Source organism: Apostichopus japonicus, chromosome 16 (genome assembly GCF_037975245.1).
Source record: "Apostichopus japonicus isolate 1M-3 chromosome 16, ASM3797524v1, whole genome shotgun sequence".
In the NCBI taxonomy this organism is placed as follows: Eukaryota; Metazoa; Echinodermata; class Holothuroidea; order Aspidochirotida; family Stichopodidae; genus Apostichopus; species Apostichopus japonicus.
The window spans coordinates 7,256,516-7,278,460 of record NC_092576.1 but is presented as its reverse complement, the minus strand read 5'-3'; the positions used below and the strand labels follow the sequence as shown (position 1 = coordinate 7,278,460).

Genomic DNA, 21,945 nt, shown 5'->3' with positions numbered 1-21,945 from the left:
GTTAAGTCAATGGAACTTTGGTTTTCTTGTACTTCATTATGTTTTTAAAATCCAAATATCCATGCATGTGGCCATAAGGCTTCTGATACTTTATTGTCACAAAATGTTCTAGATTTTTGCCTTGTCCTTTTGTACAGTATCTTTAATGATTGAAATGCTAGTCTAAATGAAATAATCACAGAGCTATTCATGAAAGAATACTATTCCTAAGTTACTGCTAAAATTGAGCTTGAAACATCGCAGTAAGATACATGTATGGTAACAGACATACACATGTTATGAATAGCAACTGACAAATCATTGATCAAATATACAAAATATACGAAAACCTTTACAACTACACGAGAAAAAGTTTGCTTTTCTTCACTGAAATTAATTACTTCCATAATGATGACCATTTTGTTAGAGTAATGGTATATAAAGAAGGATATAACAAAATTTTAAAGTCAGCTGATCTTGATGAAAAGTGGATGAGGAATAGCTACACTTTATGTACACGTGATCATAGATATAACATAAAGACATCGGAGGGTGCACTGATCAAGCACTCCGGGTATACTAAATTACTATTCCAATCTTATACAAACAGTTTGATATTTTATTATCAAATAGTGTGCAACCATAAATCGTTCTACATTTGAAATAATAACACTACTAGGATTTTTTTCACAAGCGATAAATTTCACTTTATGCGTTAACAAACGCTGGTGATTTCAACTATTGATTTGTGTCCCAATTTCTTTCAGTTTTTCATAGAAACTTTTTATAATAGACAATTACAGATTCAAGACTAACGTCTCTGACGTACTATATATTAAAACATAGTCTACTGTTGCAGCTATTTTGTTAAAAATAATCTAGACATTTTGAAACCTTTAAATAACCATCACACGGAGTACTTTTAGCGACAGCCGCGTTTCAAGAAATGTAGCACATGTTTCCTTTTTTTCTACTTAATAATCTGACAGGAATAACTATTCAATCCATTCGAATAGTAAACGGGACAGATGTCGGCGCAGAAGTAATTGTTCTTAAGAATAGATATGTTAGTGTTACTTGCACTGCAATCATTATGGGAATAACGGACTATGATAGACTTCTTTGGAGAATCAACAGTACTTCCGGGTTTGAGTCAATCAGTGGTGTCCACCAACCAAGTGCCACTCTAAACGTGAATCAAACCAATAATTATATGTATACTACATACTCAACTCGCTATATACCGGTTGGGAGAAAAGACAATATCGTATGTGCGGTGAAAGACAAGTTGTTTTCAACGACAACAAGCATTTCTAGGATATTAAAAATCGTTGGTAAGTTTCAGAATTTGATTTGGATCTGGTTTGTCATATGTGGTTACTTAATAAATCAGCAATTGCTTTCAGAGAGCTTTTATTTTCTCGTTTAATTTAAAGGTTACTTCTATGGCTTTATAACATCTGGCAGGTTTAATTTAGAGGAAATCATTGGTTAGACCAAATATGTTAACTTGCTCTTGCCTTACCTAATACAAATGCTAATGGAATTTATTTTCTTCCTCTTACGGTTTTTGTTGTTTATTCGATCTGACATGTTTTCTATACCAAACTTTAAACTCCTACAATCACTTGAGCGTAGTTTAAGTGATATGAAGTGAATTATTAATGTGCGTGGACGCAAGTATATTACTTGTGTAAAAGGAGGTTGGCCTGGCGTTTCGATCCTAGTATGATCTTCTTCAGGGGCTGAATGACAAGTAACAGTAACAAAAGGGACAAATACACGCACAGAATACAGACAGGTTAATGAGCATGGTGAACACAAAAATATTTCTTTAAAGAAGATCCTGCTAAGATCGAAACGTCAGGCCAACTTACTTTTACACATTCTTTTACACATGCTCTTTAGTGGATAAGTTTTCTAACAGTTTTGTTTTATTTTGAGAATATTACTTGTATAAAAATAATACGACAAAAATGAAGCAAGTTTTCCTGAACATCTAAAATAGTCGATCAAAGGTTTTTCTTAGCTCTCAATCCGAGAAAATATGATTACGATATTTTTCAAGATCTCATATTTTTATTACATATATTATAATGATAGCAGTACTTCAGAGCACGTCGAATAACTAATTAGGACATTAATATATACAATTCAGATCAATGTTGTCAATTACACGTGCTGCTTGTAATATGTGAAATATGCTTACTTAATAGATGTAAGTGCTCACTGTGTCGTAATGTCACAAACCGACAGTTTTAATTGATTTGCTAAGACGATGGTCTTTCACAAACTCTATTTTGCACTGATTTTTGCAGAGCCGAAACAGAAGCCAAATGCGTCTATCACTTACATCTATCTCCTTCTTGCGGTTGTTGTGATTTTATCTTGTTGCGTAGCAGCACTTTGGAAGATCAACGCTAGTAAGTTATTGTTTGCCTGTCACTTAAAAAGAATCTGTGATAACATTTTACGTTGTAAATCTTTTAAATTGAGGGGGAAATAATCTACGTGTTGATTATAATTGCACGTATTCAAATAAAGACATCGTTGATGCAGTTGACCTGTTGACAGGTACTAGTCAAGTAATATATTCCTGTTTTTTATATAAAATAATGCAAATCAACCTAAAAAAATTACACTAAATTGTGTCGTAACTTTAATATCAGCAGATCGCATTATTTTTTTTTTTAGAGGCGAAACTTTGATATAATTTAAAATACTTTCATATTGACATGTTTATTTTAATTTTTCTAGTTTTCAACAAGTCAAATATATAAATTAAGCATCCCATAGAAAGATTTCAGAAATTATTTCATCCATTACTCTCTTAGTGGCTTTTTTTCCTGCAGCACGTCGATGTAAAAACTTTACGAGGTAAGCATTTATTGGCACATTTGATAAACATGAAATTAAACATAAATATTGAAATAATAATACGTAATTTTTATATAGCGCCAAACAAACTATGAAATATTTCTCGTAGCGCTTAACAAAATAATAGCAATTATAACATATTTGCATTGGTGAAGAGATACGTTTTAAGTGCTGATTTGAAACTGTTTACAGTATTGCATATTTTTATATGTTCTGGAAGTGAGTTCCACAGGCACGGTGCACTGGATGTGAACGTTCTCAAGCCGTAAGTCTGTGTTTTACTCTAGGGATGAGTAACATCAGTGATGAATTATAGCGAAGCTGAAACAAGTTGGTGAGGTAGCTTGGTCCTACATTGTGCATACATTTGAAAACTATCAGAAGTAGTTTGTAGTTGATTCATTTACGTATCGGGAGCCAGTGGAGTTCGATCATGGTAGGGGTAGTGTGATCATACTTCCGAGTTCTAGTAACGAGACCTTCGGCGGTGTTTAGTATGCGTTGTAGCCTGTCAATTATTTTAAAAAGGAGTACTAGCATTCCAGACTGATCCCATCCGAACTACTCATAAGAACACTTGTAATGGGCAACCGTCGGAATCACAACTGTTTAAGAATCTTGATACTAAAATTGAGAGAACCCGTGCAGTTTTTTTCCATATGAATTTTCTGACAAAATTCTGACATATCAGTATTTCTGATTCGATGAAAACGATTCTATAAGTATCGTATTTCTGTTGTCTCCATTTCCAAGCACGATTTTGATTTGTATCATTTAAAATATTTGTTTACTTGACTTATTGTTTACTATCATATGTATATGTGTTACTTTTAACCCTTTCTGTTTATTTTCATTCTTGATATTGCTACACTTATGTCAGTCCATCTTAAATTGACAAATTTAGAATTTGCTCTTATTTGTATACAGAGAACTGACACTAAATATTACACAATAATCATAGTGTTCTTCCTCAAAACAGCGAAAGTTCCTTCATTTATTTTGGTGATGTAGGCTTGAACACGAAGTACTTAATGGCATTGAAGACTCGCTCCAAAGTTTTTGTCCTGACAATAATGAAACATGATACCTTGTTATCTTTTAGCTGGACCTGAGATCAGGGAGTTCCATAACAACCCCTTGCTGAGATGTCCATAGCTGCTCTATATACTGTGTTATGGGTTTTGACCGTAGCTGCCTGTGGTGACTGTACACTAGTGTCTAATTACTGATGGTAGCAAGCTGTGTGTGTATTTGCTGGGATCGATGGTGGTGTTTAACACTTCTGTTACACCTCAGTCAAAACTAGGTCAGATTACCGACATGAGACGTTTATTTGTGCGCGAGTCTTCACACTCTTTAAGTGAACTAATGGATTAGTAAGTTTGTACTACCAGCTAGATAACGTTCTTGGTTTATAAACCGTGTCATCAAAACGTATATCACGTGGCTTACATGTGACATAGGTATTTTTCATATTGTAAATTTTTCTTCTACTTCTAGATATAAAGCCTCATCAACAGAAAGTCATCCAACACACTTAGCGATGGCAACGAGATCTCTTCCTCCTCTTCAGTCAAACAGTATTGAGTCAGTTATGTTAGGTATGCATGAGAGATCAAATAAATTCTTCATTTCATATATTTTTATGTTAAGATAAGGTCTTTAGTTAGGCGCGATAACGAAATTGAAGCAATATTCGCAGTTAGCATATTTTGTTTATTTAGCGAGGAAGTCTTCTGTTCGTTTGACACAAATTTTTTTAAGTTTGAATTCTGTGTGCTTCAATTATTCATCATGTGATTGAAACTGTAAAGATTTAATAGGTTTTGACGGATGCAAATACGTTTAGATTTAGATGTTATGTGAATAACTGAATTATCCACGGAATTATTCGTTAATGATTAACTTCGTTAACAACAGCACGGCACAAAGAGGACTCGACAGGCGTGATTAATTCTTTGTATGTTGCACCAAGCGAAAGACCTATGTCTATTCTTGAATGCATACAAAAGACTGGCGAAAGCGAAAATACCTGTAACACCAAACAATTATAACTGAAATGACAGTTATTCGCCTGTTTAAGCGTTATACTTGCATGATGAATAGCATGTTCTTCCTCGTGACGTCATGATGTATGCACAGTGTACAATTATCATGTAACCACCTTTGATATTTTAATGATACTTTTGCCATCATTTTTCCTGTCTAACAAGAAGAAAACATTCCGGGGATTAGTGACCAACGTGACGAAAAAGAAAACAACTATTTGAGTGCCGGTGATGTTAAACTAGATTTCCAGCTTCCCAGTAATGGACCCATGACGTACTGGAAGGCTACTGTCACTTGTTCTAAACTATCCGTCACAGACGTTATCGCGAAGTCTGTATCAGGTGACAGATTATTGAAATTATAGGTCAATTCCCTAATCTAAAGGTAGACTTTGTCGCCAGAAATCACTATGCTATGTATCGCTGCCATGTGTTACCTAATGTATCCCTTCCTTCGTGTTTTCATTAAATGATGAACAAGCTGCACGACTCGTATAATTCGAAAAAGAAGTATTTATCCAATGTCACTAAATGTTTCATGGTGATGACTTTACAATGGTTGTTGCAATGAAGTGTTACATTTTGCAATTTATAAATAATGTTAATTGGTTTTCATTACTTTAAGTATTTATAAGAAGCTTGATTTGGAATTTTCGTGAATCATTTTACATGAATTTCTTTTGAACAGAATGCGCTCGCATGAGAGATCTTTTTAATTTTCGAGCAATAGCAAAGGCTATCATGACACTACCAAAACATGACAACATCGTAGAATTAATAGGGACATCACTGGAGGATGGTGAGTACAGATACATAAAGTGCCACACATATTTAGGTAGTGTTTACCTGAAGCAACTATTAACTATATACACAGTACGTTGATACACACCAAATTAAAGGACATTAGGTACTTGGATGTAATTAAAGTAAGTGGAGATTCGGTCGTTGTCCTTTCAATTTATTAAGTTATTGTAAACTGTATAATAATCTTTATTAGGTAAGTTTTAAGTTTCAATAATCGTTATCATTTAATTGATAATTCAAAGGGTTATTGTCCGTTTACGTCTAACATAGTGATACTTAACTTACGTTTAGGCACATTGTTACTCTACTGTGAGAAAGACTGATGCTGATCGAAACTGACTCGTAGAGACAATAGGCTAGCAAGCATTCAATAAACTTTGAAGTAGATACAATAATGTACCTTATCTAGTGAGTGTGAATTGTGTTTTTTTTTTTTGGTTTTTTCATCTTTAATTGTTGGGGCTAGGCAGCAGCCAATAGCCTTACTTCAGATATCAATAGTAAAGTTTATCAATTTTGCAACTGAATGAGCATAGTGTGAAGTTCGGAAATGTAATCAATGTGACCAAATATTAATTTAAGTCTAAGATTATATTATGTGAAAGCAAAAATCATTTTTTGGGTAATTACTGTATCTACTTTTTTTACCCATTGCAGTGCCTTATTTTATTTACCAAGAGTACATTGAACGTGGAACACTTAAAGATTACATGTTAAGACAATGCAAAACAACGACTAATGACGATTCTCTTGAACTGGAAGTACCAGACCAGGAGAAAAACTTACAGCTGACTCAATTTGCTGTTGATATTTGTGAAGGAATGTTCTTTCTCGCCCAGCAAAATGTAAGTAGTTGCTCCACTATTTATTTATTTGAAGTCACTGGTAATTTTGTTGGCTCAATAAGAAATCCCTTTTCATCGAGCCACAATCTGTAAAGTTGTCTTGATTACATTATTCACACGTCAGTATACAGTGCGTGTGGTTTGGTATATATCTTCTTCTAACAACGACACCACGTATGTGTAATCACCGCATTGCACGTAATCATTAACTTATTATTTATTATTTTCTTTTTTCTCTTGGTAAAGCAGTTTCGACATCCGGGACTCTCTGCAAGGAAAGTTCTTCTAACTCCTGCAGGGAAATGCAAGTTGTATGACTTTTGTCCTGTTGACGTGGCAGTAGATTCAATAAATCAAATATTACAAAAGGTAAGTGAAAATAAGATAACTCGTACAATATGGTGTCTTGCAGTTTAAAGTACGGTACTTGTTAATGTAATGAGAATAGCTTCTGCAAACTAAGTGAAGAACATACATGCTCGAAAGGAATCTAACGAAACGTAAACAAAGAATGCCACATTAACTTGCAAAGGTATCAAGTTTCTCATATTTATTATTTGTGTTTTTAACACTAATCTTCATAAAATACTTATTGTCTTGTAGAAAATTCCACCGACAGCATGGTTGGCTCCAGAGACAATTTTCATTGGCCATTACGTGGAAAAGTCAGACGTCTGGAGTTTTGGTGTTGTCTTGTGGGAAATCTATTCTCAAGGTAATAATTTCACCATTTCCATGCACGTATATATGTATTGTTCACGTTATGACTCGTGCATAGTTACTGAAATGAAACTATCAGTCCAAAACTACACCACGAATAGAACTAGACTAACTAGCATGGAATGGTCGTCGTGGCTAGAATAAATCATGTTTTAAGTATTAAGCAACAATCGAATTTCAATATTGAGTTCATTCCCTGCAGCAATATATATATATATATATATTCATTATATATACATATATATTCATTATATATATTTTCATTTATATATATTCATTTGCCTTTGTCGTTTACCTCCATTGCATTAATATATATATATATATATATATATATATATATATATATATATATATATATATATATATATATATATATATATATATATATATATATATATATATATATATATATATGCAATGGAGGTAAACGACAAAGGCAAATGAATATTCCTCCCGCTCCGGCTTTAGGAATCACAAATGATTTTCGAGTTGGTTAGCATCATGTTTGATCTCTAGAGTAAGGCAAAATATGTCACCAAAAACAGAACTAGTATTGTTCGATACAGGTGACAAACGCCTACAGTGGAATTACGATCTACCTTACCAGTTTCGAACCTCTGGACATACAATCAGCGTCCATAGCCTAGTGGTTAGGGTGTCCGCGTACATAGCTGGAGGCCCGTGGTTCGAATCCCGGTGGAGGCTGAAAGTTTTTTCACTGTTCTTGATTTTCCAACTCATTACGATTTTCATTTATATATATATATATAAATATATATATATATATATATATATATATATATATATATATATATATATATATATATATATATATATATATATGTATATATATATATGGATATATATATATATATATATATATATATATGTGTGGAAGTAAGCGTTCATTAAGCAAATGAAAGTCAAAATTAACGATAAAACTAATGCTGTAGAGCTCTCCTACATATCAACCAACTATCTTAATTTATTTTTAGTTTGTGTGATTATTACAGAATTTAAATATATGATTTGGAAATTGGTGAGAAAGGAAATTAAGAAAATGTCTGAACGTTCTCTCATTAGGTGAAATTCCATACGGAGGACTAACGTGTGCAGAAATAGAAAGTAAATTGAGACAAAAACAGTACTGTGAACAACCCTTGACGTGTCCTGGAGGAATGTAAGTATTTACTTATTTAACTGCTTAACTAGTTGGTAATGTAACTGAAAACACCGAACAGAAATCCCTGAAATATGAATATTCTTTTGAGATTATCGTAGGTTGTTAATTTGCTATGAATTTTTTATTGAAAATATGATTCATTATAGACAGCAACATTTATCCGGAAATACTACACTTAAAAACACTGTGATCAACATTTTATTGCTTCTTTCCAACTTAGCTTTTCGACTATGTTATCAATATGGAATCCTCTGGTAGATGAGCGCCCTTCATTTCGAACTCTACGGTCTACTCTGCATGCTTTCTTGAATGATATGACCAAGGTAAGAAAAGTTTGAAATTATGTTTATTAATTTGATATGTAATACCAATTAACTGACAAATGATGTCTTATTAAATATTGCGGCATTCGTATGTCAATAAAATAAAGCATCAGGTATAAACTGGTTTATTCATTTATCTGATTTTAATTTATTATATTTTATTTTATATGTTCCTAGATTTCGAGAAAACGAATATGACAAGTGATCACTCACCACAGAGAACACAGTTACTACTGTAAATCTTGAGGCTTTATACCAAAGTAAAAACTGGATCGTGCTGACAATCGGTGGCAAGTTCTATGAGAATTACAGTAAGAACTGAAAACATGTGTAATTCTAACAACTCCAGTTGTTGGGATTTGTTGGAATTTCACATATCCGCAGTTCTTAATGTAAACCTAACAGCACATGCTACCGACGGTTGGTTTAAGATTTACAGCAGTTACTGTAATCTCTGCGAATCGGTTGGATCACTAACTGAAACATTCAGAGAACCGGTGCTTTAATTTATTGCTTTAAGACAACGATGATGTAACTATGCAATTTAAACTTCTCTTTTTGAAACGTTACATATTTTGATGTTGAAATTTTCACATAATTTTCACGTTTTAGCCAAATGATGATAATGATGATGAGGACATTGCTGCAGACGAACCGAGATATGCAAGCTTGGAAAAGGATTCGTTAGGTGGTGACTACATTGAGCACATAATGTAAGCACTATTACTGAATATTGTCAAGTTAAACGACATAATTTATTATAACTGATCCATAGCTATAAATAAAACTATTTCGTCAGACACTCTGATAATATACGACCTACGTCATACGACCTACGTCATACTACCTACGTCACTACCTACGATTAAACATAAGCAAAGTTATAGAAGAATATGACTGAATATTAATAATTTTTTAAGGGTTAAACGTAGTTCATTATTACTTTAAGACGCTTTCATCATTGCAAATCACCACACTCATGCACTTAGTTAAGGGACGAAAAAAAAATACCAAATTTATTACATATATTAATTACAATCTTGAAAAGTTGGGAACATTTTTACCAAACTTTGGTACCCATGTAACCAATTAACGTTGCCTACAGTTTAAGCCCCAGAACAAGGTGCTGAGATTCTTGACCAAGATATCTCTTTTTTTTGCAAATAACAAGGGTAAATTGCCTGTAATTTGGTTGGATACTTACGTACACAGTGTCGGGTAAATTATTAGCCAACTGATTTTATTATATTAATATTAATTTTGCTGGAAATTTGTCCATTTCCTTATCGGGTTTACTCTCGTGGGATATTTAAAGACGAAACCCCTGTTTAAAAATTTAACAACAAAACTTGATTGAAAACACCAATACTTATTGAATAAGATTTCACAAGAAGGTTGGAATTAAAGAGAGTTAAATAATAATGCGTAATCCTAATTCTTTAAATAAAATGCTTGCTAATCAGAATAGAAACCATATCTTATAGATATATTTTGACAGAACTGATAAAGAGGAGCCTACTCAGCAAGTATGAATGGCCAATTAATATTATGTTAATTAATATGAAATTAACTTGAGTACTTTCAAGTGTTATGTATTTCGCTCTATCTCTCTCCTCTGTAATGACATGTAATTTAATTAACTAATAGCAGGCCGGTTGAGATCTCCTGGGTATCTCCTCGTGTTATTTTAATATTTAGATGAATAGGTAGAAGTTTTTCTTTATTAATTTTGAAGTGTAATAAGGAAAATTTGTATATATACTCCAAGCTGACACTGCAGATGCCTCTTCAAATTGTTTCATTTTGATAGTAGATAGTTTGATTTTGTAAGAGTAAATGTTAGATATTGAACGAACTGTATCAATGATTGAAAACTGTTATCGTTTTTAATGATTACTTCTCGAGTTCTTTTCGTTTCAGGTTAGATTTAATGTGTTTGTTTTTAAGTATTTTAATGAGGTGTTGTACGCTGTCATTGAGGATGTCATTTTAAAGTAGATCGAGAAATATTATCTCAAATAATTTTTCAAATAAGCCGAAACAGCTATAATGCCGTATTTATACTAATTGTATTTATCTGTTTTTTTTTATGTGTAGTCACGTTGTTAATTCGCCTGCATATAGAACTCCACTAATTAAAAATTTGACCACTAAATTAATCAGGTCTACAGTGTTATTTTTAGCACAAAGTATTATACAAAACTATTGGCACATTGTATATCGAAACAAAAATGTGTCTCAGAGCGGCTTGGTTTATGATTCATTCATCAATTCGCTTACACGATATGACACAGAAAAGCTCTTTTCGTAATTTCAGAAGATGAGGATAGCAGAAGATATTTTCATCAAACCGAAGTCAATGAAGAGGATATCCATAGCACGATTCCATCGTTTAGTATAAAATCTTTATATTACAGGATTGATAAATATGTGCCTACGACATACAGTACTGTAGAAGTAGTTTCATATTACGCACGAACACGAATTAAAAACGCAATTATTCGGTGCAAGTAAGATTTTACTAAACAACAATTCAATGGCGTGCGCAATGTGGTGTGGTATCCCCCAACGTCCATCGTCCCTTGGCTGATTATTAAAATAAAATTGTCATTTTTTTGGGGGGGGGGGATTGCGGACTCCTAACGCTCGCCCCCTCCCTCTTTGGGAATCACCTTCAACGAACCAAGGGCAACACCCCTCCTTTATAAAACCCATTCGTTCGTTTCACACCTTTCTGTTAAACTTCAGCCCCAACCTACATAAATCTGGGTATTTGGAATTTGCCCCCCCCCCTCCACCCGCCCAAAAAACCCGCACACACCTTTTCAGTTACATGCTGGCCATTTCGAGAATCCCCAACCCGTCTTCCTAATACTGCCCTGTATAAACGTTATGACTGCAACTATTTACTTTATCAGACTGGATGAAATTGTGATTTATCAATACAATTACCTCAAAATATATAAGTGTTCTACAATTTGATGAAAAGTTAGGCCCTTTCATTATTACAGACTCGCGACCTCACTTAAACGATGGAAACGTGCCTGATGATTTCCGTAGGGGAAATCCCTAATCTCCTACTTCTATCAACTTAATTTAAAATTAAACTGTAAACTGAAGACGTTCAACCAGGTTAGAATATAGACGACCTCTACTTACGATAAATCATGATGAGACCTTACGATAAAATAATACAGAATTGATAAGTCTCCGGGGATGGAAATTTCAAACTGTTGTAATTGGTTGGATCAAGATCACTCCAAAATCTAATACTACGCAATAGTACATCACACATGGGAGGTCCTCAGGTAAGCTCCGCCTACATGCGTGTAGAGAGTCTATGAATCAAATATGATTGGTTTGCAGGAAGATGTAGATTTAGACCACGTCATCCGATTCTCATGGCTTTATCAACGAAAACCTGGTAACGGTGATTACGCGTTGAGTTAAAACTGATGTGTGTTATAATATCTTAACATGTGTAACTGCTGACAGGTCTAACTTGTGTTACGGTTTCAAAACACACTTTAGTTTATACTGATTAACGGTTGGTCTCTTATTCACAGTATACAAACTGATCAAGTCGTGTACATTGGGTGCACAGTAGCATCTGCTGACTGGTCTAACATGTATTATGGTGTTATAACATTCTTCAGTTTATACTGATTAACGTTTGTCTCTTATTCACAGTATACAAATATGATCAAGCCATGTACATTGGGTACACAGTGGCATATACTAACATGTGTTTCGGTTTTAGAAATACTTTATTTTATACTGATTAACGGTTGTCTCTTGTTATTATGTATAAACTGAGTAAGCCATGTACTTTGGGTGATTAAGTCAACAATAATTTCTTAACTTGAGAACCTGCAGCAGGGTAAATCCAAGGGACTCAAAAGAGCTGAAGTATGTCTTACATACAGGATAAAACCACCAATATAATAATGTGTGCAACTAGCGATATAAGTGTGATAACTATGTCAAATGGAAATGATGTAAAATTGTTAAAAGAAATTCTGATGAAACTTTCGTCTTCGTATATCATTTATTAATGTGTAAAAGTAAGTTGGCCTGACGTTTTGATCCTAGCAGGATCTTCGTCAAAGGCTAAACGACAAGTGGCAATAACAGAAGGGACAAAAACATGCACAGAATACAGACAGGTCAATGAGCATGGTGAACACAAAGAGATAGATGTAGGGAATTAGTAGCCAAGGGATGGTTAGAAAAAAGAAAGAAACCAACAGGGGAAGAGGAGAGGTAGGAGATAAACAGTGGAGGGACAAAGATAGGATTAAGGGAAGGGGTTAGGGAATAAACTGGAGAAGGACAAAGACAGAAAGGTGTGGAGGGAAAAAAAGGTGGAAGAGAGCTAAGAGAAGGGGGGGGGACAAGGGGAGAAGGAGGGGGGAAAACAGAAGAAAAGTTAGTCATGTCCTTCCTGAAATGTGTATTAATAATTGTTACAGCATCGAAATTGAAAGTCTCAATCGATAGTCACAATCCCTTTGCTCTTCATCGTTAAATTTCATGTGACATGAAAGCTAATTTTACAACGCTGAGGTTTTTATATAGCAATAAATTATAAATATTTAGACTAATGATCTAAACAAAACACCGTTAATGACAATTAGCCCACAAGACAACTATATCAAATGACGGTTGAAAAAAAGCCAATCTTCATATTCTCTCATGACAGTTCACTTGTTTTTTTCTGTCTAAGATATAAATCGAGATATCGAGAAAGAATGGCAGCATATTCGTTGCGCCATTATAAAATAATTCATATTGTTTCCATTACGATTTATTTCATGATCAAAATATCACCAGTGGATAGCTTTGATATTACTATTGACAGCAAACCAGGCGATAAAGTGATATTAAACTGTACAGCTAATGAAGCGGCTCTAAAAGAATGGAAATACGAGGGTTATTTGATATTCCATAACCAAGAACGATTCGCACAGGAAATGAAGAATACAATATATGCGGAAGAAGAATTCCGAGAACTAATGAACAGCAGCGTACATGTAGATGAAAACAATTCTCTGATCATAAATCCTGTTAGTACAGGACACGAAGGGACATATACGTGTTGGCTTGACGAGAAGAAGAAGAAGGAAAAGGTTTTGCTCAAGATTAAAGGTATGTATAGTTTCATACTCTTTGATATAATGTTCTTCCCATCATGGAGATATTACAATTCTTCGTCTAAAAACCTGCAAGCTAATAAATATATCAATATGCATGGTCTGATTTTTATCTAATTGGTTGAATAAAAGTTACTTGTTAACCTTTCAGCAGATATAAAATAAGAACTAGAAAACCATACAAGAATTTAGCCAACCGAGTCCTTATGCTGAATTAATTAAATTTGATATATTAAATATGCAACCACATATCACGTCAAACGTTACTGATAAAAGACGGCATTGTATTTAATCGTCAATTAATTATACATTGGTATAAATAACGGTAAATAGGTTCTTTTTCTCCAAAGTGTACACATTAACGGAGACTAAATTTACATCCATTAAATGTGCACAGTCTGTTAGTATATTTATTGGTACACGGTTACAGCTATATGTTACATATTTTCCCAAACTAGTGCCACCTGACATGAGTTTGTCAATTAATGGGAAAGAATACAAGACCGAGTTGGTTTGGCTTGTTAAGGGAAATAACTTCACAATCACCTGCCGTGCGCTCAACTCAATACCGGCTGCAAATATAACCTGGAGTCGCCAAGCTTTGAGTTCTGACCAAACGACAGAGAAAGACGGTATTGTTAACGACAACGGTAATACGATAGATTCAATTCAACTTCGACAATATATTATGAACCAGAACAGGATGAAACACTGGTCTGTTGTGCATTGTTCGGGGCCGAAGTCGTTGGCAAGTTCATACTGAAAGTTTCTACTTATGGTAAGAAAGCTTTTCTAACACAGTAACGACTTTGTTCTCGGTTCCTACACTGTCGATTAAAATACACCTCTTCATCTCAACCCATAGTCTTATAGAGGTATGTTAGTTTAAGTCAAAACTCAGTCATTAGATGCACATCATGTCTACTAATGATGACAATCGTACAACCGGTTATTCATCTATCTATCTGTCTTCTTTGATTCCTAGAACTTATACTCCAACCGGTCGAAGTAGAGGTCAACGGAACCGCCGCTATGGATAAAATACCTAGAAAGACTAAGGCCATGGTTACGTGTGCCGCTAACATAACAAAACTACCTTATCATGATAACCTTGTATGGAGAGTTAATAGTACATCCGACTTCTATTCAGAGAGCAAGTTCACTGACACAGACGCTCATCAAGGTTCCTCTACCAGATCTTCTGTGGCATTATACTCAGTAACGTACTTACCACAAGAAGTAAGAGAGTTCATCGAATGCACAGTTACAGATAACACATTTGGTACTACTACGACAATTTGGAGGAGCTTCCAAACCTTTGGTAAGATATTCATGAAATATGTCATCCACATTAGATGAGGAATGAATGAAAGCAACACCAAGTTGACTACATTCACGCAAAGCGATTTGAGAGGTATTGGAGATTAATGTTGTATTGTTTTATTTATTTTTATCAGTTTTCATAACTTAGGGATCCACCCCATCGATGTTATGATGTAACAATAAGCTCCGTACTGTACTTCCTTAATATATATGCGGTTTTCTTTTCCTGTTGTGTTGACTGTTTCTGATACCGACAAATGTGATAAAATACTGATCGGTTACATAATTTGAAGCTTCAACATGATTCATTTATTTTCTTTAAAAGGGTAGAATACTGATATTAAACCTATCGTAGTTATCACGGTGTGCAGTATGTTAGTATTGTGCTAATTACGTAGTTATTAACGCTCATGACGCACAGATACACAACTTTTACGTGACCATGAAATGAACGAAGAATCCAGAATCTTTATAGAGGAAACATTGTTATGTTAGGTATAAGTAATAATTTCTCATATTCAATCATTCTACGACACATTTAGGTGTACACCGACTTTAGTTTGTATTCATCATATATTAATGTGCACTATTAAAACAAACAATAAAAAATCACTCCTTTACAGTGTTCATTGTGATCGCTCAATCTAGGAGAAATTCTAGCCGCATCGCGGAGTGATTTGTAGCATTATGTTTAGCGCAACTTACTATTGTGCAGTATTGTGAACTATTGTGCAGTACTGTACACTATTGTGCAATAATTTCACCATCCTACTAGATACTAAACAGTTAATATACACAAGTTGTAAATAACAGTGTATACATCATCACATTGTTAATCATTTCTCAGATGTGAGTTTGAAGCCAATAGGAGTTCAAGTAAACGGAATCGATATCACTGGAAAAGTGTTCGTAGCGAGGACCAACGATGTCCACGTGACATGTACTGCGAGCATAACTGGAATATCCGATTATAGTACATTTGTGGGAAGAGTCAGCACTACATCAAATATCACATCAAACATAAATTTCACGAGCTCAAACGTTACTCTGACTACTAATAATATCTTCTCGTCTACACTTACTGGGGAATCTTTCTCTGCGATATATTCCCCATCAAAGGAAAAAGGATATATCGCATGTGCAGTAACTGACACAATGTTTGGTACGACCACAACTATTCGACGAAGCTTTGAAACATTTGGTAAATTCTTAAATGTCACTTAACTTACCATATTTTATTTTGTAGAATGTTCGTAAAAAACAACTGTTGTGTTTCTTTTTCAACTCTCCCGTAAACACCAGGAAGCATATTTTCTTTAATTGTATGTTCCGTTTGATTACATATTTAAATTTTGTCGACGTTACACTATCTATTAATGAGATGGAGGACAACAGGTCCATATACATCATCAGAGAACAGGGAACGTACTATGCAACATGCAGTTTCTTGTTACAAAACGTGCCAATAGACATTACCTGGAAAGTTATAAACACCACCTTTCCAAAGGTAACCTCTGGTGAATCTTCATCAATATTGATATTCTCGCCAACTAAAAGAACAGGGAGTGTCGCGTGTGTCCTAGAAGGTCCTTACAACCAACTTTACTACCAAACAATATCTTTTGAAGTCTCTGGTGAGATTATTTATAATTTTCACTGTATTGATTTCTTGTACTTTCTTCTTCTTTCTCATATCTTGCATGTACTATCCACTTATTTCATTAATGGAAAGATTTACATATACCTTTCCGAGTTTTTCTTGTTCTGATTTTTCTCCTTTGTTTTACGTATTTTTTCCTCCTTTGCATTCTTCTTCAAATTCTTCGTTGCATTCTTCTTTATCTTGGGCTACTTCTTCGGATTGTTCTTCACATTGTTCTAAACTTTACTTGTTCATATTCTTTTCGTGTTTGCCTTTGCATTGTCATCAGCATACTTCGTCGCATTCTTCCAACTTAAGGATGTTGTGTACTATTGACAGCCGCCTTCTCTTTATTATTATTCTCTCTCATTAGAACTACATTGAAGTTATTCAGTACTTTTCTATAACACTGTTATTCATATTATGTCGGAACAATCGATTCATTATTATTATTATTTTCTTTCCTGATCTGATCTGCTAATTGGTGAAAGTGTTTCTTATATACCTTGTAATAATCATTAACACTTTCAAAGTTTGAAATAACTTATCCAGTCAAATCATTTAACGTCTATCACCTTCTGTGAAATCTTTCAGAAATGTTTTACGACGTTACGTAGCTTCTTAGAATGTGGGGGTGTGGTGGTGTTGGTGGTGGTCAGGAAGGGGAATAGGTGAGAAGAGGAGGGATTGGTATAGTGATCTAGTTAAATTATGTAGCTGTTTTGGTCTGTTTTGTAAGGTATGTATTTTTTTCGGTTCAGTTACATTCGGGCATTGTGCTGTCGTCAAGCCCACCAGGTGCTTTCAGCACACTTCCCTTTTCATTTCATGTACTGTTAACGTGTTATTCTGAAAACTGTTTGTTTTATACTTGTACGTTGCTGTGAATAGGAACAATAAATGAAATAAAATGAAATGAAAAGCATGTAATAACATACTATTTTGCTGCAAATATTACGATATGCTAGGTGACAATAGCTCATAAAACAACAACTCAATTATCGGTGTGTTTTAGAAACAACCGGAACTTTGAAATATCATTTGGACATACCTAGTGTTACCTTACAAATGTCATCTGTTGTTAACGGTTTTATGCAGATCCCAAACCAGAGACAGGTTCTTCTAAGAACGACATATATATCATTCTCGCGGGTATTTTCATTCTGGCAGTTTGCTTATTCGCACTTTGGAAACAAAATACCGGTAAGCTATCATTTGATATTTTATATGAATAACATTGTATTTTTCAACACATCACATAAATGCATTAAATAAAGATTAACATATCTCATGGAAATATGTCATGATTTTAGTCCAGCTAAACTACAAATTAATTCCATTAATCATCCACACTGTTGTTTCTCTCTACAGCATGTCAGTGTAATAACGTCCTAAGGTGAGTGTGTATTGAAAATGATATACATAGTTTATGAAAGTAAGTATACTTTCTTTTTGTACCAGCTAGCCCTGCTGTAGACTTTCTTTCATAAATTCCTCTATGTTATATAATAGATTACACACTTTTGGAAGGAATTACAGTTTAAGCCCTATATACATCTTTAACTGTCTATCATGAATTGTAATTATTTCTTTTTCCTGTTTAATGGTAAGGTGATACCCTTTTGGAGGTTTGACTTGTCAAGAGATTGAACAGAAACTGGAAGCCAAATGCAACATTGATCAGCCACTAGCGTGCAAGGAGGACTGTGAGTATCAATGTTATGAAGTGTTGTCTAACTAACGTGCAAACTAACATCACATCATACAAAAGGCAGGTTGCTATCTTATGACAGTAAAACAAAACATAAAATGATATTCCAGAGGACAAATTGTTTGGAATAATAAAAGAAGAAGTACACTAAGATATATGGTGAAATTTGCAAAGGAATTTGTATATTGCTTTACCAAAATATTGATAATTGAAATGGTGCTGTTTGTATCATAAGTGAACTTGAATAAAAAAAATCGGACATTATAAACTGCAGGCTGAGAGCAAACTGTTTCGTTGTTGGTTTTGGTTTAACCTTTATCTTCACTTTATAGGTTTGACTTTGGATTGAAGACGGTTTCAAGTTTGACTGAGGAGATATGAAGTTCCGTACCGGTTCCCATACCCATACCCATACACATAACTATAAACATACACATACACACACAAAAACACATGTCATATACATACACATATATTACTGTAAAGAAGACGCATAAGAAAACAGTCAATACACAGATATGTCAGTGTGCATATATGATATCATACCTGTTTGCCTCAAGTTCAGTTTCGTACAACACGTGTCACGTTCAAATGTTGTAAGTAGGTAACAACAATTACCTCATATGTAACAATCCACAGTTGATGGGGAACTATATTATGTTACGGAATTGTTTCATCAACTTAATTTCCACACACAGATTTAACCAATTGCTCCCCACTTGGAATTCATCCATTAAAGAGAGGCCGTCTTTCGGGAGCCTTCGAAACACCTTCATGACGTTTCTAAAGAATATGAAGCAGGTAAAGTTAAACAAACAAAACACGTAACAAATAGCTACTATAGCTCTCTTTCTGTTATCACTTTTGTTATTCTATACAGTCAGTTACTTAAATTGGTGAGTTTTAAAGTGCTAACCCTTTCTGTAATTCCTTTCTATTGTAGGCAAGTGGATGCTCGGACGATGAAGGAGATCCAGAGGAACCTAATTATTTCGTGTTGGCCTCAGAGGATGGTGACAACAATGATTATATTGATGTTTCCACTGCAGATAATAATGCAAAGTCATACCAAACTGATCAATAATATCGTGTCTTCTGTTTGGAATCAATCTTTATTTTCGTTTCTATATTTATTTGTGTAATATGTGTTTTTTTTTTTCTTTTATCGACATGACAGTAAAAGTACATTTCATCAGCCTAAAGTGACCAATTTAATTATATATATATATATATATTTTTTTTTTGGGGTGGTGGGGGTTCCATCATCACTACATTTATGATTGTCTTTTTGCAATCATTAAATTTGACATGTAACCACCACATAAAGTCTATGCGTTATGAATAGATGACTAAGAAGAAGCCAACTGGGTAAAGTATATTTTATTATTTCTCCATACTCCACAACGTTCATTCTGAGGATAAATAATCAGTACGCATCAACCGAAGTTATAGGTGAGTAAGCCATGCTGGTAATATGATGAAGTAATATTCCTGTAGCAGACAAAGTCAAACGTACATTGAAAATGTTCCTTACTGTGAGTTGACAACCACATCCCAATATCTATTTCCTAACTCAAAGATATGGTTGATTGATTAGAGCCTATTTTTGATGGCTAAATTCTCGATTCTCCCCTGCCTTATTAATAATGTATTACTCCTTATTAATTATGGTTTAATTGTAGCTAACACTTGTACATATTATTATCATTTTCACCCTCTTTTCTATTATTTTCTGTTTGGAAGTCTTCTGTGTTGTTAAACCATGTACATAGGCTTTACAGAAGACTTCCCTTTACATTGTAAATAGTTATGTGCAATCTATCTATCTATCTATCTATCTATCTATCTATCTATCTATCTATCTATCTATCTATCTATCTATCTATCTATCTATCTATCTATCTATCTATCTATCTATCTATCTATCTATCTATCTATCTATCTATCTATCTATCTATCTATCTATCTATCTATCTATCTATCTATCTATCTATCTATCTATCTATCTATCTATCTATCTATCTATCTATCTATCTATCTATCTATCTATCTATCTATCTATCTATCTATCTATCTATCTATCTATCTATCTATCTATCTATCTATCTATCTATCTATCTATCTATCTATCTATCTATCTATCTATCTATCTATCTATCTATCTATCTATCTATCTATCTATCTATCTATCTATCTATCTATCTATCTATCTATCTATCTATCTATCTATCTATCTATCTATCTATCTATCTATCTATCTATCTATCTATCTATCTATCTATCTATCTATCTATCTATCTATCTATCTATCTATCTATCTATCTATCTATCTATCTATCTATCTATCTATCTATCTATCTATCTATCTATCTATCTATCTATCTATCTATCTATCTATCTATCTATCTATCTATCTATCTATCTATCTATCTATCTATCTATCTATCTATCTATCTATCTATCTATCTATCTATCTATCTATCTATCTATCTATCTATCTATCTATCTATCTATCTATCTATCTATCTATCTATCTATCTATCTATCTATCTATCTATCTATCTATCTATCTATCTATCTATCTATCTATCTATCTATCTATCTATCTATCTATCTATCTATCTATCTATCTATCTATCTATCTATCTATCTATCTATCTATCTATCTATCTATCTATCTATCTATCTATCTATCTATCTATCTATCTATCTATCTATCTATCTATCTATCTATCTATCTATCTATCTATCTATCTATCTATCTATCTATCTATCTATCTATCTATCTATCTATCTATCTATCTATCTATCTATCTATCTATCTATCTATCTATCTATCTATCTATCTATCTATCTATCTATCTATCTATCTATCTATCTATCTATCTATCTATCTATCTATCTATCTATCTATCTATCTATCTATCTGTCTGTCTGTCTGTCTGTCTGTCTGTCTGTCTGTCTGTCTGTCTGTCTGTCTGTCTGTCTGTCTATCTATCTATCTATCTATCTATCTATCTATATATATATATATATTAACATTGTGCGAGAAGACTGAGTGATGATAACACGTGATGGGAAAGTCCACCTCATATTTATCTGCATGGCTTTCATCCAGATGTCGCAGGAATAACATTAAACTGAATTTAAAAAAAATGTTATTATTATTAATGTTTTGAAACTAAAAATAATGAATGGAATAAATGTTTGCACATTTCGCTTTTGGAAACTTCACTGTTACTTAAGTACTTCCATACACAGTTGTAATAATAAACGTGTATAGTGGCAGGAAGGACCATGAATAACAAGATTACTTTTGAGTATTATATTAACAGCG

At 33.6% G+C, this 21,945-nt stretch overlaps 2 protein-coding genes and 1 long non-coding RNA gene across 5 annotated transcripts; all 3 read left to right on the top strand.

Annotated features, from left to right (window-relative positions):
- Positions 1 to 935: 935 nt before the first annotated feature.
- On the top strand, positions 936 to 11,376 carry LOC139982631 (tyrosine-protein kinase transmembrane receptor Ror-like). 3 transcript variants are annotated; one of them, XM_071995612.1, is made up of 12 exons: positions 936 to 1,313; positions 2,298 to 2,402; positions 2,832 to 2,856; positions 4,357 to 4,457; positions 5,073 to 5,246; positions 5,593 to 5,703; positions 6,366 to 6,553; positions 6,800 to 6,922; positions 7,157 to 7,268; positions 8,357 to 8,453; positions 8,677 to 8,779; positions 9,392 to 11,376. In XM_071995612.1, the coding sequence occupies exons 1-12, from the start codon at positions 1,073 to 1,075 to the stop codon at positions 9,494 to 9,496; spliced, it is 1,485 nt and encodes a 494-aa protein (XP_071851713.1). In that variant the 5' UTR covers positions 936 to 1,072; the 3' UTR covers positions 9,497 to 11,376. The 3 variants fall into 3 exon arrangements, with proteins under 3 accessions (XP_071851713.1, XP_071851712.1, XP_071851710.1); XM_071995611.1 differs by having other exon boundaries at positions 5,070 to 5,246; positions 6,803 to 6,922; XM_071995609.1 differs by having other exon boundaries at positions 5,070 to 5,246.
- Positions 11,377 to 13,593: 2,217 nt separating this feature from the next.
- Positions 13,594 to 18,355, top strand: LOC139983827 (uncharacterized). The gene is made up of 5 exons (XM_071997641.1): positions 13,594 to 13,927; positions 14,918 to 15,253; positions 16,103 to 16,456; positions 17,996 to 18,100; positions 18,269 to 18,355. The coding sequence occupies exons 1-5, from the start codon at positions 13,594 to 13,596 to the stop codon at positions 18,295 to 18,297; spliced, it is 1,158 nt and encodes a 385-aa protein (XP_071853742.1). The 3' UTR covers positions 18,298 to 18,355.
- Positions 18,356 to 18,495: 140 nt separating this feature from the next.
- On the top strand, positions 18,496 to 19,690 carry LOC139982629 (uncharacterized). Its single transcript, XR_011798215.1, has 3 exons — positions 18,496 to 18,603; positions 19,307 to 19,409; positions 19,552 to 19,690. It is a non-coding gene; the product is annotated as an uncharacterized lncRNA (long non-coding RNA).
- The last annotated feature ends 2,255 nt before the right edge of the window (positions 19,691 to 21,945 follow it).